This window comes from Lontra canadensis, unplaced genomic scaffold (genome assembly GCF_010015895.1).
Source record: "Lontra canadensis isolate GAN:19392208 unplaced genomic scaffold, GSC_riverotter_1.0 scaffold124, whole genome shotgun sequence".
Classification (NCBI taxonomy): Eukaryota; Metazoa; Chordata; class Mammalia; order Carnivora; family Mustelidae; genus Lontra; species Lontra canadensis.
Window position 1 is genome coordinate 4,084,387 of NW_022631118.1, and position 26,282 is coordinate 4,110,668.

Consider the following 26,282-nt stretch of genomic DNA (forward strand, 5'->3'; position numbering starts at 1 on the left):
TACTGAGTAAAATGGGTCACATTTCTAATTTCATCCAAAGAGAATCTGTTGAGACTAACCTTTGTGGCTAGTTTCCTAAGTCTCTAAACAAATATGCCCAACATATGCTATACCAAAAAGAGAATCGGTGTTGTTTGTATCACTTCATTGTATATCTTCAAATAATTAAAAGGCAGGGAAAGAATACTAGACAAGTATATTAGGAGTCTGCAGTTAAAATTCCACATACTAAGCGATAATATTAAATGATCCACATATATTAACTCAAAGATAGTTTTCTAGATTACCCCTCTGTTCACTCCACAGAAGTTAAGCCATTTAGGCTGGAACCCCATTACCTTGGTTAAATTTCCTCATAGAAAATAAAAACTAACTCTCAGATTAGATTTTTGAAAGGACGTTCATATTAGAACTCCCTAAAAATAACAGGTATTGAAATTTTCAGTAAAGACAAAGTGATGTGCTTCTTATAAAACACTTGATAGAACAAATTGAATGGAAATTTCCTGTGTTACCACAGGCCAAGTCCATCTGCCTTGTCTTCTTTTTAATCAACATGTTTTGCAATAGGATTCTGTGACAGGTTCATATATAAAGCAGAAGCTAAGTTCTAACTAACCCCAGGGTGTCCAAAGAATTAATTTTTCTTTTCATTTTCTCATGTAAGCCAGAATGATTAAGAACAAATCAGAATATTTCATAATATTAAGTATTACATGCATCTTCTATATACAGATATAACAAGTAAAATGTGTTCCTGACTTTATACACCATCCTTAAAAACATGCTTTCAGTATAGTATGATTAACTTAGCCTAAACAAGTTCATTTAAATAATTCTTAAAAGGTTAGTGATTCTATACTACAAACTTATGTGTTAACCGTGTTAACAACGGTTATCTTCAGTCTGTGAATAATAGCAGAATGGTTGGGAGAAAGTACCAACCCCAGAAGAATACCATCTTTCAACCATTAACCTTTAAGTAAACTATTAGCAATGATTTTCACTGAAAAATAATAAGCCTGAAATTCACTTCCACATTTTGAAATTTTCGTTCTTGCTGTTCATTTGGTGTTTATTTTTTGGTTTTCCATTTGTTTACTTCGGCATGTGATGTACCTTATGATACAGGAAGTAAAACAGAGGGGTGCTTCTTGTTTCTACACTCCCTCCTTGTGATCAAGTTCCTACCATTAAATATAGTTTTTTTTCTTCCTTTTCTTTTTTATGATTATATTTTATTTTTAATTCTTTTAAATCAACATATAATGTATAATTGGTTTCAGAGGTACCCGTCTGTAATTCATCAGTCTTATATAATACCCAGTGCTCATCACATCACATGCCCTCCTTAATGTCCATCACCCAGTTACCCCAGCCCCCAACCTCCTCCTCCCCTTTAGCAATCTGTTTCCTATGAACTTTTAACACGTTTGACAAGAGCTATTATTTCAGAAAGTTATGTATTTGGTAAATAGTTTTAAAAAGCAAGTCTATTTCCCACCCTCAATGAAAGTGTCCCAGGTCCTCTTTCCAGAGGCATTCATTGTTACCTATCCAAAGATGGCCTATAGGAAAGAAAGGGAGGAAGGAGGGAGGTGGGTTTGTGTGTATTTTAAACTACGGTTTTAAATAACAATCACTTCTTTTCAACAATATTTATGGATAATAGGGCATCTGGCTGGCTTAGTCAGAGAAACATGCAACTCTTGATCTCAGGGTCATGAATTCAAGCCCCACGTTGGGTGTAGAGATTACTTGAAAATAAATAAAACTTAAAAAAATACTTATGTGGGGCACCTGGGTGGCTCAGTAGGTTAAGGATCTGACTCTTGGTCTCAGCTCAGGTCTTGATCTCAGGGTCGTGAGTTCAAGCCCCGTGTTGGGCTCCACACCCAGCATGGAGCCTACTTAAAAAAACAAAACAAAAATTTTATGGAATAACAGAATAATGAAAATACCATCCCCTTAAATTCTTTTTTTTTTTTTAAAGATTTTATTTATTTATTTGTCAGAGAGAGAGAGAGAGTGAGCACAGGCAGAAGCAGGCTCCCTGCAGAGCAAGGAGCTCAATGCGGGACTCGATCCCAAGACGCTGGGATCATGACCTGAGCCAAAGGCAGCCGCTTAACCAACTGAGCCACCCAGGCGTCCCCCATCACCTTAAATTCTTAAATCAATATAGTACTTTACAGTTTTCAAAGCACTTTCAAGTGTATCAGCTCACTGATCTTCAAAACTAACAGCCTTTGGTAAACATATTTCTACCTCAAAGAATCATCTAATTGAGTCATTTACTATATCCATCTCTCTCAGGAAGATAACATTCAAATCAACACCAAATGAGAGCAGCTGTGTACTTAAGAAACAAAAAAAGCAACACACTTCCCAAGGAGGTTAACTATCTTCTGTTGGTAGCATATTTCACTTTCTTGAATCTATAGCCTGTAACTTACTGTAATTTTTAAAATTTATACTGCCATCAATATCACAGAAACATTTCAGAGTTACCATATACCTATTTCTAAATTAGTTTCTCTATTTTGGACTATTATTGCCAATATATTTGAATAAGAAAGCTATTCTCTATTCCTTACCTATTCTCACTACATCTATAATATACAGAATTAGTCTTATTAAGGGTCTCATTTCATTAACAGAAGAGCAGTTATCAGTCTTCCTATTTTGATTACATAATACGTAAGAACAATCCATCAATGCATGACACCACTACCTGATATAAGCCTCCTAAAAGAGGGTTAATAATTCACAGGAAGATGTAGCACTTAACTTCTGGCTAAATATAAACACCAAACAACATATTTCCAAGTATGAAACCAGTTGATGTCTGAAGTAACAGAGATAAAATAAAAACAGCATAAAAAGAGATGTTGCACACATTTCCCATATAATACTTCACTGTACCCATACAGTACTTAACATTAAAAAGGGTTCAAAAACTTTTTTAAAAAATTGTGGTAAAATTTAAATAAAATTTGTCACTTTAGCCTTCAAAATACTTTTAAAAGACCCTACGTAAGGAAGTGAAAGATCCCTCTTCCTTTTATTGATAAGAATACAATCAGAGAAAAAATTAAGTAAGTCATATATATTATCCCAAGACATAAACCCAGTGCTCACTTCAGCAGCACAGACACCAAGCCATAAACCCAAAAGAAATCAGAAAGAAACTCAAAAGAAGGGATGTCTGGGTGGTTCAGTCATTTAAGCGTCCAAGTCTTGATTTTGGCTCTGGTCATGACCTCAGAGTTGTGAGATCAATCCCGGTGTCGGGTACATGGAGTCTACTTGGGACACACTCTCCCTCTCCTTTTGCCCCTCCCTCACCCCTCACACATGTCCACTCTCTCATTTTTTTTTTTTTTCAAAAGAAACTATTTTTGAAAAAAGGGTTTTATTATGAATTCAAATTATGATTAATTCCTCCCTAAATCTTAAGTTTATGTTAATACAAAACTGATAATAAATAATAGGACACTATGAAATGTAGGAAGGACAAGAATAACATTTTTAGATAATCATATTTTCAAGGGCTCTCCATGTCTGGATCAAGTGATTTCAACAAATCAGTGGGAGAACTGGGGCAGGGGAACCCAGAAGTCCTATTTCTCAACCATTAATATTTTCACAGACCAACCCAAGATATACTGATACGATTCTTATATTCTATGTTTTTCACCATATGAAAAAAAATTTTTAAGATTTTTACTTATTTATTTAAGAGAGAGTGCAAGCACACACACGAACAAGAGAGGACAAGAAGGGGAAGCAGCAGAGGGAAAGAGAGAAGCAGGCTCCCTGCTGAGTAAGGAGCTTGATGGGGGACTCTGACCCCGGAATCACGACCTGAGCTGAAGGCAGATGCTTAATAGACTGAGCCACCCAGGTGCCCCTGAAAAATTGTAATATAGCAAGAGAAATCATTCAAACCAAGTAGGAAAGAAATGTGGTATGAACTGAAAGAGAATCAAGTCATCATTAATTTGCTGTTATTTTAATTATCTTGATATGGAGAGTACCTTCTGTGTTGCTATACCTGTCCTAAGAACTTAAGCCTCCCATGAAAATATTAAAAACAAATGTGAACCCCAAACTGATATAACTATTTATTTATTTATTTACTGAATATTTTATTTATTTATCTGACATAGAGAAAGAGAGAGAGATCACAAGTAGGCAGAGAGAGAGAGGGGGAAGCAGGCTCCTGCTGAGCAGAGAGCCCAATGCTGGGCTCGATTCCAGGACCCTGAGATCATGACCTGAGCTGAAGGCAGAGACTTAACCCACTGAGCCACCTAGGTGCCCTGATATAACTATTTAGATCCGTATCTGGAAAATTAAAGTCCAAGTTATCTTAGAACAAACTGTACAGAATTTATCTTTCATTTTAGAGGGATCAGGAAACCTATGTTCACATTTTCTTACATATGCCTAAAAAACAGTTGAAGGATAAATAAGAAACTGGTTACCTAAGGTGGCAGGGATATAAACCAGTAAAAGACACAGTTGGAAGCAAAATTTCAGTTAGGTAATTAAAAAAATATAAAAGATTTATTTATTTGTTGGAGAGAGAGAGGGGATAAGCGGGAGGAGCAAGGGAATGGGGCTTGACCTCAGGACCCTGAGATCACCACCTGAGACAAAACCAAGAGTGAGACACTTAACCAATGGTGCCACCCAGGTGCCTCCACAATTAGGTAATTTTTAATCTTGAACTTATGAAAATCATTACCATTCAAAAGTAAAAGAAAAGGGTATAATATTTTACTGGAATAATCTACCTTAAAACCACTTCTCAAAGCCTCCTAACTTTTATCATACCTCCTAAAAAACTGAAATTCCTGGAAAAAAGGAAAAAACTGATTTTCTATTACCTACTTAAAAGATGGGGGAGGGAAGGTTAGAGCCAAAGTGACTTAAGACCTTCTGGATGTGTGATTCATTATATTTCATCTCTTAAAAGTTATTATAGAAACTTAAGAGTAACTTTCTCTCTTTAACAGAAGTTCTTTAAAAGGCAATATAGTCTAAAGATTCATATAAATGCACGCAGTAAACTTCATACTACATTTAATATGACTTTATTAAATGAGCTATCTTATTGAAATCAATATTCCTCTGGCCAAAGAAAAAAACTACAATTGCAAGAGACACTTAACCAAGTTCGACTGGTAAATTAAAACCCTATTGGACACTAATTTCAACTGCAGGAGAAAGAGCTGCTTTAAGGAAGTTACCCAAGTTAACTTACTATACTGTTTTCTATAACCATGTATAAACATGGAGAAACATGAGAGATGACAGTAGCATGACTAATACACCAGAAGCTTAGGAAGACAGTTGGTGTGGGGAAACGGAATGGGTTTGGAACTAGACCTAGTCTGAACCTGACTCTATCTCCTGATTTCGACAAATGACTTAACTTCTCCAAACCTATTTCTTTAATGACAAAATGAAGCTGATACCACCTAACTCGAACATTTGTTAGGAGAAGTACATGATAAGTCCACATAGGCAGGTTCCAGACTATTCTGACTAGCTCATACAGAGGATGCAGGGCAGAAAGAAAAAGATTTCCTTAGTGAATATTTTTTGAAGTCACAAGTGAGAAAACCATGCAGAAAGAAAATAATCTAAAGTGGCAAAGAAAAGAGAAATTTTCTGGGAGTCAGGTATCTAGGATCTAGTCAAAAAGAATTACAGAATATCTCTTTTTAAAAATGAAGATTTTTACTTCATCTATTTCTTAATTCACTTGCTCCTTTTACAAGTTCAGGTGTGAACATTCGTTAGCCTAGAGGAATCATTTGAATACTCTAGGGCAAATATCCATGGTAAGTAAACATGGTTATCAAACTTAAGATAAAAAGAATCTAAATTAGGTATTAGGTTTAAAATCACTGCAAGCATTTACATTTTCTTTCACAAAATTTCAACAGAATTTATACATGATCACATGAGTATCCTTTTTGTTAAAATAGGAAATTGCTTTTTAAAATATGAGATCATCTTAAGACAATTCTATACTTGTGGAATATTATTTTTTATTGGCAAAAATACTTGTTACTAAAGTTGGAATCATAGAAAATTGCATGTAATTTCTAGTCAACTGTTTTTGACCTACAAAAACCCAATTTCACTTTCAGCATTCAATGTGTGCCAGAAATACCATATACTGGATTAAGACAGGTCCTGTGATCTCAGGTAACATATGGGTTTAGCTGAAAAAATAGAAGAGAGGTACAGTGCATTCACTGAAATTCAAAAAAGAAAACTTATTGACTTAACTATTCATTTCTCTTTCATATTTCAGTACCCATACAGATTGAAACAATTAAGAATATTATTTTTTCAAGACATTACTGAATATATTCTATATTAAGGCCATTTGACAGAAAACAAATTTCCCTAGAATTGGTCCTAAACATACAGGACCTAGAAACCAAATTAAAATGGAGGGGAGGGATCACAAAAAAAAAGAAATTAAAAGAGGTTACCTCTTTGAATGTTTTTATATGATGTACCTTCTATTTCTTCATGTTATAGAGAAGATATGCTCCTAATTCCCCCAAAGTGTCTTTTCTATAAATCACTACAGGGTATATAGTATATAGTAACAAGTGAAAAGCATAAAATTTCAAAAAATAATTTGGAGAGAAATATTGGGAGCAAAATACCTAGAATGAAGTTATTTGCTATTTGGAAAATTATCACCTGACTCTGAACTATTTCAGGCACTCTAGTGCAGAAAAATTACTGCCCTGAGAATCTACATATCTGCTTTTTAAATGTGCTACATCTTTGAAGTATATAAACTAGAGGTTGTTCAAAGAGAAACAAAAATTATTCTTTTTAAATTGCTTAGAAGAAATTTGGGGGCTTCTTGGCCCACTATCCCTAACACACATAGCTAGAGTTGGGAGAAGAGAAGCAAGGGAAATTTATTTTACTACTTCTAAAAAGTCCCTGTTAGGCTCGGCGATCCAAGAGATGAAATTTGTCATGTGGATGGACGCAAGAGCTTTCTTTGCTCATTTTTGCCTGAGTGCACACATTCTACACTGAGGTCGCCTATGAAGAACTAAAAGGTTTTCCCTTAAGATAATAACACATTTCAGGATTTAACAATTCTAACAACCAAGAAGTGAAGAATGACTACTGATCTACTATTTAAGTTTCTGCCTGCAGGGAATGAACTGTGACACAATTCAGCCACCAACTATTATCTTTTTAGAATAGGCTTTTTAAAGAACAGAATTATTTTTTGAAATAAAGCTCAACTCTCAGCACACCTCTTTACAAACGTGTTCCTGCACCAGTTAAATAGAGACCTCGATGACTGGGTCGAGAGAGGGCTGGCCACAGCAGGGCAGATTGAGAAAATCCGCAGCCCCTCTTCCAGGAGAGGCTTTTTTTAAAGTTTGAATTTCTTAGGTTAAAAGAACTTTTCCCTCAAAGCTGCACAAATGGAACCTGCTTTTCAAGCAGAACTCTGTAAAAAATTGCTTTGTGAGCCTTCTGGTTACTGCTTTTCACACACTCCTTCATTAACTATGCAAATTTCTTTTAACATTTTTATGCAGGTATTGCTCTTTGGACTACTTTATGGACATTTTCCCCAGTTTAATACTAAATTTTATATACAAGCACTGATTCCACAGACCAGTAAGGCTTTCTCATCTTGGTCAACAAGCTGCCAGATTAATTGCTAATTAAAAATGCACTTTTTCCCACTATTCTTTTTCACGCACACCCCCTTGGAAACTGTATTTCAGAAGCAAACTATAACTTTTCCCAAATTCACAGATGACAGCTTTGGTTTTAGGGGAACAAAATCTGTAGTTGCCAGTGCAGTCAGCCTGAAACCTTTGTGTCTGTCAGAGGAAAGAACAAAAGGCAGCGCTTCCTCCCCCAGCCCCTCCTTAGCTCTGGAGGAAGGCAGGCTTGACAGTACAGTTCTAGAGAGAAAGGAAACCATGCCGAATCTAGTGAGAGTTTCCCCTAAACAAACACACAAAGCTACCCAAGCTACCCACCTTGGATAGCTGCCTCCTGAGGCTAAAGCGTTGAACCATGGTCACCCTGAGTAATCTTCAGACAAAGCAATCCACGAAGGGAAGGGTTTGGTTTTGTTTTGTTTTTAAAAAACAGCTTCTTGGAAAAGTCGGTGGCAAAACATTTTGAAGACTATCACAGAAGTCCAAAGAATCTCCCTGGGAGTCTTAGCAAACTTGGAACCACTTCATTGTTCCATCGGGAGATACTGCAAAGCCTACGTCCGAGAGGGCGGGCGGACCACGGCAGGGAGGGGCAGAATCCTGGAGCTGCTTCGCCCAGTGCCAAGCTCGGTTAGCACTTCCTGTGAGTCAGCCGAGAGGGGTCCAGAGTGAAGGACCACCCCTTCTCTTTCTACCAAATCCTCAGCCTAGGATGCCGCTCTGGTGCCACCTGAGACTCCGGGGGCCAAACCTGATATTCTAGTCTGTGTGGGGCGAGGAGTGGCGCACTGGGGTTAGAAAGCATCAGCCTCAAGCGGAAACCTGGCAACTGCAATTCTTCCCAGCCTAAAGCCCTCCCGGTGGAGGAGGTCCCCTGCAAAGAGTGACGCCCCCCTTCTCAACCTCTCCCTCAGGTAATCTGAGGGGTAAAACGGTGTGAATAAAAGGAGGTGGCCAAAAGCCCCTGACTGTCCCAGCTATGCTCCGAGGAGACTCCTCCCAGCTGGGCTCGGCAGCTGTCCGGCTTTGTCTAAGGTAATGGCCAAGCCTTTCCTCTTATTCACCAGGAGGAGTCCCGCCTCAGGAAGGAATGTCAGGTGCAGAGTGGCATACTTCGAGAGTGACTTCAACTTCGTTACAGGGTGACTTAACTTCCTTACCAAGTTAAAGAAACTAAGGCTGCCTCCTGAGCTAATTGACTGCTCTCATAACGATGTAATTTTTAAGTCTACACACATAACAAAAAAAACCAGCTCAGAGTGAATAAATGTAGGTAAAGAGGTATGAAAATGACAATCCTGAGGCCAGTTGCAAAGATAAAAAATATTTTACTATCGTTTGCCAGTCTCTTCCTATTTGATTCTGCTGTCAAACAACCAAGGTAAGGACAAAGCTTCATTTTCCTGATTTCCACTCTACATGCTCATCTCTGAATTGTTCATTATTCCTAAATGATTTTTAAAAACTGACCAGAGCAGAACTTATATGAATTTTCCTTGCTCTAGTGATTCTCAATTCCCTGTAAGCATGATTATGTTTATGTTACATGTAGCCTTTGCTGGAATAAACCTACTATGTGAGATCCTTGTGTTAGACATTTCACATCTACTATCCTATTGATTTCTTAACACCCCCCCCTGAAATATATATTAATATCCCAATTCTTCAGATAAGTAAAGCAGGAATATTCTAAGACATCAGTATTATCATTAGGAAACCATACAGTGTTACTAACTTTTCTCCTTTCGGTGAGAAAACTGAAAAATGAATTTCAAAAGACAGATCTTTTATACAATGGTTATTCTTAACCATGCCCTTGTCACACACTCCATTTTCCAATTATCATCCAAATATAGTGCACAATTTTTAAAATTTCACATAATAAAATATCACACACATATTTCACAAGACCTTAGGAAGAATACAAAAGATTTACCTATGTACCAGATTCAAATAAGTAACAGGATGCCACAGCTCCAAAAAATAATCACTCTAACCAAAAAATATATATTTTATATATAAATATAATACACATATTATTATATATATAAATATAATATACATATATTTATATATAAAAATATATAAAGCCCACTTTATATATAAAATATATATATTCTATATAAAAATATATTTATATATTCACATATATAAATATATAAAGCCCACTTTATATATTTATATATATATTTTTTTGCCTAGAGTGATTATTTATATATAAATTATATATAAATTTTATTCCAAAAACCTTAAATGGAGAACAGTTGAACGTATTTAAACTATTTGTGAAATTCCAAAGCTAAGAAAACTTTAATCAACAACTATGACTAAAAATAAAGTTCCCTCATATTTAAGGTTCAGAATATGCAATGTAACCTAATATTTAAACTGACTGAAATTTAAGTCCAAGTGGAAGACAGGCTGACAGAGAACCTGAGTTCTGTGTGTTTTCTGTTTTATTTTTAAAGGGTAAGAATACCAGTACTTCCATATTTTTCCTACACAATGAAACTGAACTCAGAAAATTTCTCCTGGGAATAAAAACCTAATGAGATGCCAGTGTGGAAATAATAAAATTCCTCACAGAAAGACATATTGTTTTAAATATAAACATGAAGTGCTTCTGATATAATCAACTGGAATCCCAGATAATTGCTAGACTGCAAAGAATTGCGAGAGTCCTTCTAACCCACACCTCCCAAAGAAAGGAAAGAGGAAAAGGAATTAGAAAAAACTGTCACAAGTCTACACACCTAGATACACAAAAAATATCAATCATGAATTGAACAGGATATATATATCCTCAAAGTCCCTGATACATATAAAAAGATTCACGGATGAAACGAATAGTGTCTTCATTCTAGGAGGAACTTACTCATTTCTTACCTATTAATATAAGGATAAACCTCTAATTGTTCAAATGCAACAAGACCTGTTAATAATCATTTGAGTGTATGACTGCAACCCAATCCTTGATAAGATGACAAAGAACTGAAAAGATTGTCAATAAATAGCCGTTAAGGGAAAAATTACAATCTCTGAATATGATCTATTTTGAGGTGTCTGGCAGCAAATGAGTACAGCAGACCGAGATCAAAGTTTACAAAAGAATAGCTAGAAAGAAGTGTATAACCTAGAGAAATATAAACAGCTCTGCAATCATTCTTTTATTACTCCAAGACCTGAATAAACAATGTCCTTTCAGTAATCTGTGATTGAAAATCCACAACCCCCTTATTCCATGTAGAAACAGACAGGAACTGTCCACGGGGTTCTTAATCTTTTTTGGATCACACACTCTTTAGGGATCTGTTAAAAGCTATGAACTCAGTCACTGGAGTGATGACATAAAATTTATGAATGGACATACACAGTGTTTTTGACACAATTCCAAATGGTCAATGAATTCCCCTAAAGCTTGTCCAAACACCCCATTTTAAGAACTTGGTTAAGTTCCCTTGGGGTGTCTGTGTGGCTCAATGGTTAAGCACCCAACTCTTGATTTTGGCTCAAGTCATGATCTCAGGGTACTGAGATTGAACCTTGGGTCAGGTTCTGAGTATGGAGCCCACTTGAGATTCTCTCTATCCCTCTCTCTCTCTCTCTCTCTCTCTATGCCCCTCCCTACTCTCACAAGCTCTCTCTCAAACAAAAACAAAAACAAAAAAGCCTCTTGACCCCATCATAACTAAAAAAGAGATGAACATCAATCACTAAGCAATCCTGTCTTCTGCTTTCTACCAGAGTTAAGAGTTTTAAGTAGATTTAGGAGCCAGAAAAAAAAGTCTGCCTTTAACATGTTGGCCCCAGCTCCCCTTACATTTTCCTTATTTGTTTGTCAAATAATAATCTACTTCCAAAGCCACAAATAATCTTCAGGAAATGGCATTTTATTTGCTTTAGTTTTTATTATCTTTGTAGAAAAATATTTTACTCTCCTTATTTTATCTATCATATATAACCCCACACTAGGAATAAACATTAGTACCGATCTTATTATACATTGTCCTGCATGTGCATAAACATATGTATGTATGTTTGTTTTAACTAGGACTATACTGCTTTCTGATTTACTTTATCACTTAAATGAAAAACAGGGAAGCCTAGGTGGCACAGTCAATTAAGTAGCCAACTCTTGGTTTCAGCTCAGGTCATGATCTCAGGGTCATGAGATGGAGCCCTGCCTCAGGCTGAGCACTGAGCGTGGAGTCTGCTTAGATTCTCTCTCCCTCTCTCTTTGCCCCTCCCCCCACCTCTTTAAAATAAATAAATCTTAAAAAAAATGAGGGCTGCTAGAAGGGAGGTGGTGGGGTAAAATAGCATAATTGGGTTATGGACATTAAGGAGGGCACCTGATGTGATGAGCACTGGATGTTACATGCTACCTATAAATTACTGTAACACTACATCTGAAACTAATGATGTACTATAAGCTGGCCAACTAAAAAAAAAAAAAAAAAAAAAAAAAGTCCAAAATAACAAAAGAAACACACAACTACCTTGAGTAAATATTTATAAAACTTAATCATCCCAATTTAGCTGGTTTCTATATTTGAAACACCTGTCCCTCCCCCCTTTGCACCAACTTCATTCTTAAAATTCTATATAAACACATTTTAAAATAAATTGATATTAAAGTTGTATATTACTGAATATCACACAATACAAACTACACTTTTATAGAGAAGTAAACTAAAGTTCAAAAAGGTTTTTTCAAACTTGCCCCTAAATCACAGAGTTGGTATTAGAGTCGTAACTGGAACCCCAAATACAAATTTCACTACATTGCTGCTTCCATTACATCATGTTTCCTCTTATTCTTAACAATTTAAAATGCACTAAAAAACAAACGCTACTTAAGATACTCATTCAATAAAGTTTTTCTGAAACTGAATAATTATTCTATTTTTTTTTTAAATGTGACCCTTTACACTTTGAGTGAGTCTCCTCGAAGCTTGGCACAACTGAAGAACTCTTACACAGAGTTATATTAAATAAATCATGTTTAAACATCATTGTGGATTTTAACCAGAGTCCTGTAATAACCCAGAAGTAACAGGAGCCAGAAGTAATAGTGCCAGTTAGCTACCAGTCAATAAAACTAAGCCTAAGAATTTAATAGGCTTTCATTAAGCAACACGTCATTTCAGAAAGCCCCCTTTCATTCACACACTAAACAATTATTTATGACACCCTTTACTTTTAAGGAAGTCACAATCTAGTAAGGAAACAGAAAACTTAAACAATTGTTATTAATATGGCAAGTGCTATAATACCAGGAACAGTAATGACAAAAGGAGTGATGAACTTTTATGGGAAAAATAAAGTCTTAAATCTGGAGTCTTTAAGGTTGAAGAGGTATTTTGCAAATGGACAAAAAAGGGGAAGGGCATTCCATGCAGCAGAAAAAATACAAGTTAAGGACACAAATGTGATTCTAATGGTAAGTAAAACTTTGTTTTTCACAGTAAAATGCAATATGTTTTTAGCCTATAGTGTTCAGAATATTTTTTGTGGAAATATGTTTGCGGAATGGGACTGTAGGCTCTAACAAAATTTAGTTATTCCTCCTTTCTAAACTGCACATTATTTGCCACTTTTATATAAATGGCCCAAATGGGAATAGCCCAACATTAATAAATAATAATGTGATAGGTTCTCTCTTTATAGAAGCTATGACTCTTTTAGTTAATGTCTCCCTTTAAAACAAGGAAGAAGGAAATCTACTTTCAAAAAAATTAAAGTAAATAATGTTAGCTTTGGACTCCTCTGGCAATTAAGGTCCCTTAATTCTATTTTGCAAAAACAAATTTCATTTGGCAATCCCACAACAGGTAACAATACAGATACCACATTTTACCTACATAGAACAGATTAAGTAATTTGTGTAGTTATTTATAAAGGTCGAAGCCACTGTCAATATAATTAACCCTGATGGTAATACATCTTACTAAGTAGTAAAAAGTTAAAAGATGTTGATGATCAAAACTTTGAATACCTCTTGTATTCAATTCCGTAAGTAACTCATTGTGATAGCTGATTTAAAGAACAGTCAAGGGGCTCCTAGGTGGCTCAGTGGGTTGAGCCTCTGCCTTTGGCTCGGGTCATGGTCTCTCAGGTCATGGTCTCCGGGTCCTGGGATGGAGCCCAGCATGGGGCTCTCTGCTCGGCGGGGAGCCTGCTTCCCCCTCCCTCTCTGCCTGCCTCTCTGCCTACTTGTGCTCTCTCTCTCTGTCAAAAATAAAATAAAGAACAGTCAATCACATCAAATAGCATTTTTACTTTAGTGAACTGGATGGGCATGGCTCTTTCAAATGTGCTAAACTAAGGTTGTCCCCTTCTATATCAGCAATATTTTAAGATTTGCATTTATTTCCCCCAAAAAACTCATGCCATGCATCACCTGCAGTAAACGCATACATGGAAGAGCAAAAGAAGAAAAGATAGAGAAGGGAGAGGAAAAAAGTTTATCATGCGATTATCAAGTGGCAAAAAACTAACAAGACTATTATTTACTATGTTGCAAAGAACACTCAGTAAGATTATAAATATAGAATAATTAAACACCACAAAAACAAGTCTTAAAACAGTTTACAAGGTGTTCCAGGTGCTGGTCCCTGCTTTCCCTCTCTAGACATCTCATTCTACTTTAAACTTAATTCCAAATTTCAGCTTAAAGGTCTGTACCTTTTGGAAAGCCTTTTCTATATCAGCCCTCACCAAACCCTTTCACCACCTTACCAGTTGATTCTTCCTTACAACACTGTACAGTAGTCTCCCCCTCATCTGTGGAGGATTCTTTCAAGACCTCCTTGGGATGACTAAAACTGTGGATAGTATTGAACCCTATATATGCAATGTGTTTTCCTAGACATACTTACTTATGATAAAACTTATAAATTAGGCAGTTAATTAATAACCAGTAGTAAAATATAACATTATAACCATATACTGTAATTAAAAGTTATGTCAATGTGATCTTTCAAAATATCTTCTTGTACTGTATTCACCCTTCTTCTTGTGAAGATCTGAGATGATAAAATGCCTACATGAGATGAAGTAAGGTGAATGATGTAGGCATTGTGACATATCGTTAAGCTACTACTGACCTTGGGGCACCTGGACAGCTCAGTTGGTTAAGCGTCAGACTCTTGATTTCGGCTCAGGTCATGATCTCAAGGTCATGAGAGCAAGCCGCACATCAGGCTCCCTGCTCAGCAAGGAGTCTGCTTGAGGGTCTCTCTCCCTCTGCCCCTCCCCCTAATTGTGTGCATGCTCCCTCTTTCTCTAAAATAAATAAATCTTAAAAGAAAAAAAAAAGCTACTACTGACCTTCTGACTATACACCAAGAGGATTATCTCCTTCTGGGCTGCAGTAAAAAGCAAAACCATGGTTAAGGGGGACTGTTGTACTGTAATCTGTTCCTCTTCATCCCCTTCATCAAAACATAAGTTTCTTAGGGGCAGGGACCCTAATATGCTCATAGGGTGTATTCTGATACCTACTAAGTCCTTAAATATGTATTGAATAAGTGGTTTCAAAATATAAGGCAGTGTTCAATGGCCCTATACAAATTCAAAAGTTTCTAAGACATTCTGGAATTCCTTCTCTCTCCCCTCAACCATCTCCCATACCCCCAAATTCTCTGATCTTTCTGCCTAATTAAATTTTACTTACTCTTCTATTCCATTCTTGTAAGGATTAATTTTATTAACCATCTGTCAATTATTTCCCATTTATGGAATACTTTTTGTGATTTAGTATTTTCCAATAAAAAATTTCCTATGAAAATTCAGAAAATACAGTAAAATATAAAGAGTAAGAAACTTTGTTCAAAATTATCACATACAGAAGTAACTATTACCATATTTTAATGGATTTTCATCTGGGATTCTTCTCATTCTTTAATTATATAAGTAATGTATGAATGCTTAATTGTTGTAGCCACTATTATCAGTTTATCCTTCTTTTACAATGAACTTCTACTATTTACCTATAAAAGTACGCAGTATTATCTTCAGTTAGCTTGGTTTGTTTCTTAACCCAACTAATATCATAATTACATGTTAATTAGAACGTCCTTCGCTATGGTCTGAATGTTTGTGTTCTCCCAAAAGTCATATGTTGAAATGCTAAAGTCCAATGTGATATTAAGAGGTGGGAACTCTGGGAGGTACTACACTCATCAGGTTGGATTAGTGCTCTTATAAACGAGATCCCACAGAGCTCCCTAGTCCCTTCCAACATGTGAGGACACAACAAAATGTCTACAAACTGGGAGAGGGCCCTCATGCTATGCTGGCACCCTGATCTCTGAATTCCAGCCTCCAGAACTGTGAAAAATAAAATTCTATTGTTTATAAACTATCCAGTCTGGTATTTTGTCATAGTGGCCTAAACAAACTAAGATACCGGCTTTTAAAAATTCAAGAATTTACTCAGAAAAATTTGTCGGGATATACGGATCTCTACTGTTGCTACATAATATTCCATAGTACAGACAGAACAGTTTATTTAGTTTAGTTTATTATTTTATTTAGTTTATTTTTCTTGATGACAATTTAAATTATTTCTCATTTCTGCTAGTAGAAACAACAGTGCCATGTACATACCTACTTTTGGACACGTGATATTTCTTTCTCCAGGATAGATACTAAGACATGACCCTACCCATTCAAGGTCCAGACCAAACTCATTTTCTTCAGAAGACAACCCTGTCCACTTCAGTTCACTGTCATTTCTGCTTCTGAATAACTCATAGTGATAGTTCTTACACTTTCGTATTTGCTATTCAGGTCCTGTACTGTTACTTCTTTTTAAAGCATTAAGCACAGGATTCTATCTTGTATTTTCTGTATGCTGATTGTATAGTATCTTAAACAGAGCAGACACTTAATAAATAATTGTGGAGTGCCCTGAAAATCTTAAAAGAAACATTAATCTTGTCTGATAGGATGTAACTGTCCTATTACCTTATTTCTTTATTCCAATATAAAAGATTATACAAACTCTAACATTGAACTATTACTGCTTTAGATTTCATTTTCTCCATTTGTAGACCTCACAAAGGAGAAAACCAAATGCCTTACTCAAGTCCAAAATATTCTAACTCCCTTTTAATTTCATGTCTCATGAAGAGAAACATTATCTGGCAGAATTTATACTTCAAAAGAATTGATACTAGGGAGAATTACATCAACAAATTGGCAGACTAGATATAGGCCTTCCTTCTCCCACAGAGGCACTAAGTTAACAATATATGGACCAAAATACTGCTACAAAAACTCTAGAGAATAGGTGAGAAGCTATTGCGCCCACACATAACATGATGAACAAGACACAGTAATAGCGAAACTTGTGGTGTTTGGTGCACACATTCATGCTACTTCCCCTGCAGGGCATAATATGGAACAACCTGAAAGAAACACCCCATCCCAATGTTTTTCCCTCAGAAACACAAACAGAACAGACTAAATGTCCTATATTCTGGTTTGTCTGAGGGCTACCTGAGGGACTGGTTTCTGTCTTGGCTGACTCAAGCACGGAAATGACAAGAACAAGAGTTGGAAGGTGCTGCAAGTAATAGTAAGTAGCACCTTAGAGCTGCATATCTGTAGGCAAATGCCAGGGGGAGCTAAGATCAGAAATGGTTCGAGAAGTTCTAGAACCTCGAGCTAGGCTGATTAGTGAAGATATCCCCATGCAGAAATTCAGTATGCAAAGACTGGTTATTTTTTCAAATGTCTAAATCCCAGCATCCCCACCCCCCAAAAAACAAAAGGAGAAAAAGCAAGCAAACAAACAGGGAAACTTGGTCCAATTAAAGGAACAAAATAAACTCTAGAAACAGGCCTTTTATCTAAGAAACATAGACCTATAAGGTGCCAGACAAAAAAATTTAAAATAAGTCATAAAAATGTTCAATCAGCTAAAAGAGAACACAACTAAAAGAAAACAGGAAAATGATGCATGAACGTAATGAGAGTACCAACAAAGAGAGACAAACTATACAAAGAAAAATTCTAGAGCCAAAAAGTACAATAACTGAATGGGAAATTTCACTGGAAGGGCTCAAGATCAGAGCTCAAAAGGCAGAAGAACCAGTGAACTTGAAGGCCGCTCATTTGAAATCAGAGTCAGAGGAGCAAAAAGAATGAAGAAAAGTAAATAGAGCTAAGGGACTAATGGGAGGGAAACTATCAAGTTGGAAAAAAAAAAGTATTATATATATATATAAATGGTCTCTAGTAAAGAATACATGGAAAATATAGTAACCTGTACTACTATAAATTTGGTGCATAGAATTTTAATGACAAAAACAAAAAAACATATAAGTCTATGTTAATGGGTATACAATATATAAATATGTAATTTGTGGGGTTCCTGGGTGGCTCATTCAATTAAGTGTCTGCCTTCAGCTCAGGTCATGATCCCAGGGTCCTGGGATTGAGCCCTGCATTGGGCTCCTTGCTCAGCAGGGAGTCTACTTCTTCCCCTACCTGCCACTCTCCTTGATTATGCTTGTTCTCGCTCTCTCAAGTAAATAAAATCTTTAAAAAAATATATGTAATTTGTGACATTAATAACATAAAAGGGAGGGTGGAGCTGAAAAGCAGTAGAGCTTATGTGATTTAAATTAATGGTTTAAAAAAATGCTATAACTTTAACATGTTTTATGTAATTTCAGTGATAACTAGAAATAAAGTATCTACAGAATATATACTAAAGGAAATAAGGAGGATATCAGAGCACATCACTACAGTAGTCCCTCTTTATAAGTTTCAATTTTTCATGGTTTCAATTACCTGTGGTCAAGTGCAATCTGGAAGATGATCCTCCTTCTGATGTATCCTCAGAAGATCAACAGTAGCTAAATGCTACATTACAATGCCTTTGTCATTCACCTCACTTCATCTCATTGCATTTTATTATCGCACATCAGCCCGAAAACAAGGATGAGTACAATACAGTAAGACACTTTGAGAAAGAGACCAGTCACCTAAATTTTATCATACATTGCTATAATTGTTCTATTATCGTCATTGTTAATCTCTTACTGTGCCTAATTTACAAATTAATGTTTATCATAAGTATGAATGTATAGGAGAAAACAGTATATTTTGAGTTCAGTACTATGCACAGTGTCAGGCATCCATACCAGGGGTCTTGGAATGTATCCTCCACAGATAAGGGAGTACTAATATACAAAAAATAAACAAAACACAAAGGAAAGCAGTGAAAAAGGAGAGGCGAGACAAAAAAAAAAAAAAAGGCAATAAGATATATAGAAAACAATTAACAAAACAATAGTTAAGTCCTTCCCTATTAGTAATTAGTTTACATGTAAATGCATCTACACAAAACCTAAATACGGACATACACAGACGCTTTATTCATAACTGCCCAAACTTAGAGGCAACTCAGATGTCCTTCATTTGGTGAATGGATAAACTGTGCTATATTCAAACAATGGAATATTATTCAGTGATGAAAAGAAATGAGCTACCAAGCCATGAAGACACACAGAGAAACCTTAAATCCATATTACTAAGAAAAGAGGACAATCTGAAAAATTACAAATTGTACAATTCCAACTATAGGACATTCTGGAAAAGGCAAAACTATGAAGACAGTAAAAAAAAACCAGTGGTGCCCAGGGGCTGGAGGTGGAGGTGAGGGAAGGGATAGACAGGCAGAACACAAGATTTTTAGGGCAGTGAAAATACTGATACTTTAATAGTGGATACATGTCATTATACATTTGTCCAAACTCACAACGTGTACAACACCAAGAATGAACCCTAATGCAAAAAATGGGCTTTGGGTGATTTTGATATGTCAATGTAAGTTCATCAATTGTTACAGATGTAGTGGGGAATGTTAATAATGGAGGAGGCTATGCATGTGTGGGAGTATGGGAACTCTGAAATTTGCTATAAACCTGAAACTGCTCTAAAAAAAAAAAAAGAAACCTCTTAGGGCACCTGGGTGGCTCAGACAGTTAAGTGTCTGCCTTTGGCTCAGGTCATGACTCCCTGCTCAATGGTGTGCCTGCAACCCCCTCTCCCTCTGCAGCTCCCCCTGCTTGTGCGCTCTCTCTCCCCCTCCTTCTGTCAATTAAATTAATAAAATCTTTAAAAATAAATAAAAATGAATAAATCTCAAAAGATCTAAATGGACTAAAACCACAGGATCTAACTATATGCTGTCTACAAGCAACTCACTTTAGAGTTAAGAACATACATAGGCTGCAAGTGGAAGGATGGAAAAAGTCCATAAAAAGTGTAACCAAAAGAGAGTAGAAATGGTTATATGAATAAGACTTCCAATCAAAACCTATAACAAGAGACAAAGCAGGATATAATGACAAAGAGGTCAGATCACCCAAGAAATCTAACAATTATAAATATTTATGCACCAAACCTCAGAGCTCCTAAATATATAAAGCAAACTGAAAGAACTGAAAGGAAAATTGCCAGCAACACAAGAGATTTCATACTCCTCTTCCAAAATTGGATAGAACAATGAGACAGAAGATCGATAACAGATGACTTTAATAACATTATAAACTAATTAGAATGAAAAGACATAGAACACTTCCACCCAACAACAGCAGAATATACATTCTTCTCAAGTGCAAATGAAACATTCTACAAGACAGATCACAGGTTAGGACAACAAGTCTTAACAAACTGAAAAATTTTGAAATCATACAAAGTTATGCTCACAATGAAATGAAATAGAAGGAAAACCGGAAAATCTACAGTTGTATGGAAATTAAACAACACACTCTTGGCCAACCAATGGATCAAAGAAGAAGTCACAAGGTAAATTAGAAATACCGAGAGACAAATGGAAATAAAAATACAACATATCAAAACTTACTAAGTATAGCAAAAGCAGTGCTAAGAGGAAACACTGCAGCAGTAAATGAGTACATTAAAAAAGAAAGATCTTAACCTAACTGTGCACCTAAAGAAACCAGAAAAACTAAATCCAAAGATGGAAAGAAATAATAAAGATTAGAGCAGTAACAGAGAACAGAACAAAAGAAAAAGATCAATGAAACCAAGAGTTGCCAACAAAGTTAACAAAGCTTTATTTAGCTAGACTATGAGAGAGCATGAGAGCCAGCATGTGGGTGTGTGAGCAGGAGAAAACTAAAATCAGAAATGTAAGCAGGGACATTACAACCAAATCCACATGATAAAAAGAATTATAAGAGAATACCATGAAGAACTGGTAAGCCAACAAAATGGCTAACTAGAAAAAAAAATGCACAAATTCCTAGAAATACACAATATAACCAAGACTGAATTATAAAGAAATGGAAAATCTTGAGGCATCTGGGTGGCTCAGTCGGTTCAGCATCTGCTTTCAGCTCAGGTCACTATCCCAGGTTCCTGGGAAGGAGCCCTGCATTGGGGGGGGGGGGGTGGTCCCTGCTCAGTGGAGAGTCTACTTCTCCCTCTCCATCTGCCCCTCCCCCTCTGCTCATGCTCTGTCTCTCGCTTTTGGTCTCTCAAATAAATAAGTAAAATCTTCAAAAAAGAAAAAGAAATAGAAAATATCAACAGATCAGTAACAGGAAAAGAAAATGAATCATTAATCAAAAGGTCTCAAGAAAGAAAAGCTCAGGATCAACCAGATGGCATCAATGGAGAGCATTCCACCAAACCTTAAAAAAAAATTACCATAAATCCTCCTAAAACTCTTCGAAAAAGCTTAAAAGGAGAGAACACTTCCAAGTTCATTCTATAAGGTCAGAATAATCTGTTTCCTCAAGCCAGACAAAGGCACTACAGAAAAACTACATTACCAATATCCCTAATGAATATCAATGTAAAACTCCTCAGCAAAATAATAGCAAAGTGAATTCAACAGTACATTAAAAGGATTATACACTACAACCAAGTGGGACTTATTCTAGGAATGCAAAGATATTTCAACATAGGAAATGTGATTAATGTAATATGCCACAGTAACAGACAGAAGGGAAAAAATTATATGATCCTCTAAAATTGATGCAGAAAAAGCATCTGGCAAGATTCAAGACATTTTCCTGATAATAACACAAAAAAACATACAAAGGATTAGAAGGAAACTACCTCAACAGAAAAAAAAAAAAAAAGCCATTAATGGAAAGCCCACAGCTGACATCATACTCAATGGTGAAAGACTGGAAACTTTCTAAGACCAGAAACAGGGCAAGGATGTCTGCTCTTGCCATCTCTATTCAACATAGTACTAGATGTCCTAGCTAGAGCAATTAAGCAAGAAAAAGAAATAAAAATGAATAAAAGGCACCCAAATTGGAAAGGGGAAAAAAATTATATTTGTTCACAGATGACATGAATTTATATAGAGAAAACCCTATCGATTTCACACAAAAAGATGTTAACACTAATAAATGAATTCAGCAAAGTTGGAGGACACAATATCCACACAGAAAAAATCAGTTGTGTTTCAACAACTAATAATTAATAATCTGAAGAAATTAAGAAAATAATTCCATTTAAAATAGGATCAAAAAGAATAAAATATTTAAGGGGGCACCTGGGTGGCTCAGTCTTAGGTTGAGATCCCTGGGTCCTGGGATAGAGCCCCCAGTCACACCTGCTTCTCCCTCTCCCACTGCCCCTGCTTGTGTTCCCTCTCTAGCTGTGTCTCTCTCGAATAAATACATAAAATCTTTTTTAAAAAGAATAAAATATTTAAGAATAAGCCTAACCAAAAAGAAAGACCTGTACACTGGAAATTACAAAACACTGGAGAAGGAAATTTAAAAAGACACAGGTAAAAGGAAAGATATCTTATAGTCAAGGATTGGAAGACTTAATATTGTCAAGGTGTCCATAATACTCTAATCAAATTACAGACTCAACAAAGTCCCTACCAGTATCTCTGTGGTGTGGTTTGTTTTTGTTTTTGTTTTGCAGGAACAGAAAAATCTACCCTAAAATTCATATGGAATCTCAGAGGCTTCGGAATAGACAAAACAATTTTGAAAAAGAACATAGAGGACTCATATTTCCTGATTTCAAAGCATTTTACAGGGGTGCCTGGCTGGCTCAGTCAGGATAGCATGTGACTCCTGATCTCAGGGTTATGAGTTCAAGCCCCACACTGGATAGAGAGATTACTTAAAAATAAAATCTAGAAACAAAACAAAACAAAAAAACCAAAACACTTTACAAAGCTACAGTTATCAGAACAGCATTGGACTGGAATAAAGAAAAAGATCAGGGATGCCTGGGTTCCTCAGTTGGTTAAGTGTCTGTCTTTGGCTCAGTTCATGATCCCAGAGTCCTGGGATGGAGTCCCCCACCAGGTTCCCTGCTCAGTGGGAAGCCTGCTTCTCTCTCCATCTGCTGCTCCCCCTGCTTGTGTGTGCACACATGCTCACTCTCCCTCTCTGACAAATAAATAAATAATCTAAAAAAACACCAAAAAACAAAGACTAATAAGACAGAATAGAGAACAGAAATAAACCTTCACATATATGTTCAAATGATTTTTTAACACAGGTGCTAAACCCACTCATTGGAATAAGGAACAGTCTCTTCAACAAATGGTGCTGGGAAAACTAGATGGTCACATGCAAAAGAATGAAATTGGAACTTCATCTTATACCATATAAAAAATTTAACTCAAAGGAAACAAGAAGCAGAAAGACACTAATATAACTTTATTAAACTTAAAAACTTTTGTGTAAAGCAAACACCAGAGCAAAAAGGAAATCTCCATAATGGGAGAAAATGTTTACGAATCATGTATTTAATACAGAGTTAATATCCAGCATATGTAAGAACTCTTACAACTCAACAACAAAAAGCAACTCTTTAAAAAGTAGGCAAAGGATTTAAATATTTCTCCAAAGATAATATATAATGGTCAGTGGTCAGTAAACTATGAAAAGATCCTCAAAAATCACTAATCATCAGAGAAATTCAAATCAAAACCACAATGAGGTTATCACCTCATACCCATGAGAAGGGTTACTATCAAAACAACAGAAGTAAGTGTTACTAAGTATGTGTAGAAATTGGAACCTTTGTGCATTGTTGACTGGATCATAAAATAGTAGAACTACACTATCAGTAAAATAATTGAATATGGTATGGCAGCTCCTCAAAATATTAAAAATAGAAATACCATATAATTCAGCAATCCTACTTCTGAGTATATACCCAGAAGAATTGAAAGCAGGGTCTTGAAGAGGTATTTGCACACCTGTGTTTATAGTGGCACAATTTACAATAGCTAAGAGGTGGAAGCAAACCAAATATCCATGAAAAGATGAATGAAAAATTAAAAATGTGGTTATAAATCAAAGGAATATTATTCAGCCTTTATAAAGGATATCCTGTCACATGCTACAAAAAAAGAGGAACCTTGAAGACCTCATGCTCAGCAATATAAGCCAGTCAGAAAAACACTAAAAATGCATGATTCTACTTTTATGAGATATCTAATCAAATTCAAAGAAACAGCAAGTAAAATAGTGGTTACCAGGGGCTGGAGAGAGGCGTGAAGGGAAAGTTTTATAATGGATACAGAGTTTCAAATCTGCAAGGTGAAAAAGTTCTAGAGATCTGTTTGCCAACAATGTGAATATACTTAATATGTCTAAATTGTACACTTAAATTGTAAATTTTCTGTTATGTCTGGTTTACCACAATTTTTTTTTAAAAAGGGATACTAATTATATTTCTATTTCTAAGTATGTGCCTTGATTCAGCTCTTTTATTTCCTTAAACTCTTCTCTCCTTTTCTTGCATTTAGGGATGTAAATCAACCAACAGGTATCTTTTTCCAGGAAAATGGGTTCTTCTCTAAATAATAACACATTCTCTCCAGATAGAAATGAAGAGTTTTGACAATAACACATCACTGCAGAGCTTTAAATAGCCAGTACCAACAACAACAAAAAAAGGCTTATTGTCAAGAATCCTTATAAATGAACAGACAACTACTCCCTTCTCATTTGTCCTTTATAATACCTTATTACTTATTATCACATGATGTTAAAAAAAAATCTTCAAAAAGGAATCAGTTTCTTTAGTCTTCATTTACATTTTATTGCTCATAGCTGGCATTTTTAAAAGAACAATTACATTAAAAATAACTGCAACACTAAATGAAATAATTATAATTCTGAGGTTTTGTTCTCTCAAGTGGTACCCCACACAATTATTTACAATGCCCAGAGCACGTTGAATATGACAGTACCACAGTCAGAGAGACAAAGGAACAACTCTTCCCTCACAGACTAAAGAAACATCTCTAGCAGTAAAAACTGAGAACACTGGTCCATAGAAAAGACCCAAAGACCCCCCATATGAATGACTGGCAAACTAAGCAACCAAAGAAGGTTGTTTAGGATTATTCTTTCTATTGAGAGAACCACTTTAGCATTATGCAATGTCATTCTTTATCTTTAGTATAAATACTTCTTGCCTTAATATCTAAGTTATCTGATATTAACATAGCTTAATCATCTTTCTTTTGGCTAGTATTTGCATGGTATTATCTTTTCCTATCTTTAGTTCCGTCTTGTTATTTATTTTAAATTTATCTCATGAATTCCTTAGTCTTTTCTTCCTGCTTCTTTCCTATTAACCAACTAGTTTTAATATTCCATTTTATTTCTTCTATTTGTTATACATTTTTGTATTGGTCTTTTAATGGTTACCCAGAAAATAATAGTACACATTCCTAACTTGTTATAGTCTACCTTAACCACATTCCAAACAATACAAGAACTTAACAACAATATGACTCCATTAATTCTCCATCATTTTTGCTATAGTTATTTTATTTCTACAATGTTTTAAACCTCTCAACAGTCATATTATAATTTTAAAGTTCAACTATTAACTTAAAGAAATATATGCAAATTATATACAAAGTCAACAAAATTAACCAATACTATTCCAGCTATTGAATTTACTGAAATCCTCTACAGATAATACAGCATGGCAGCCAGGTCTTCAGGTAGTGTGTGTTAGTGTTCATATCCACAGGACTTGTGTACCAAAATGGCACTCCATAGAATTTACAGCCTCTTGTTTCAGTAGTGTGGAATTTCTAGAACATAAGAGACTCGGATGCAGCTCTAGAACCTAGAAGTTACACTAAATGAGAACCTCAACTCTCCCTCTTATATAGCATTAGGCTGCCATTTTATTCATCCTTTCCTCCCACTGGAATGTTTCCAAGAATGCTACAGAACAATTTTCTATGGGAACCTAGGTGGCTCAGTCTCAACCGTCTGCCTTCAGTTCAGGTAATGATTCCCAGGTCCTGGGATGGAGCCCTGAATTGAATCAGGCTCCCTGCTCAGCAGGGAGTCTGATCCTCTCTGCCCCTCCCACTGCTCATGCTCTCTCTCTCTCTCAAATAAATACAAGGGATGCCTGGGTGGCTCAGTTGGTTAAGCAGCTGGCTTTGGGTCAGGTCATGATCCCAGAAACCTGGGATCAAGTCCTGCTTTGGGCTCCTTGCTCAGCGGGGAGCTTGCTTCTCCCTCTGCAGGTTCC

The 26,282-nt window shown here is 35.9% G+C and overlaps 1 protein-coding gene across 2 annotated transcripts in view; it reads right to left on the reverse strand.

Moving 5' to 3' along the window:
• TMCC1 (transmembrane and coiled-coil domain family 1) overlaps positions 1–26,282 on the reverse strand; it is a 183,160-nt gene that overhangs the window by 119,854 nt on the left and 37,024 nt on the right. Inside the window, exon 1 of one of the 2 annotated variants that reach the window (XM_032841500.1) lies at positions 8,058–8,111. The exons of the other annotated variant lie outside the window; for it this stretch is intronic. Within the exon in view, the coding sequence (XP_032697391.1) occupies positions 8,058–8,096 (39 nt within the window). The 5' untranslated portion in view covers positions 8,097–8,111. Of the gene's footprint in view, positions 1–8,057; positions 8,112–26,282 lie in introns of those variants that run through there. 2 annotated transcript variants of the gene reach the window in all.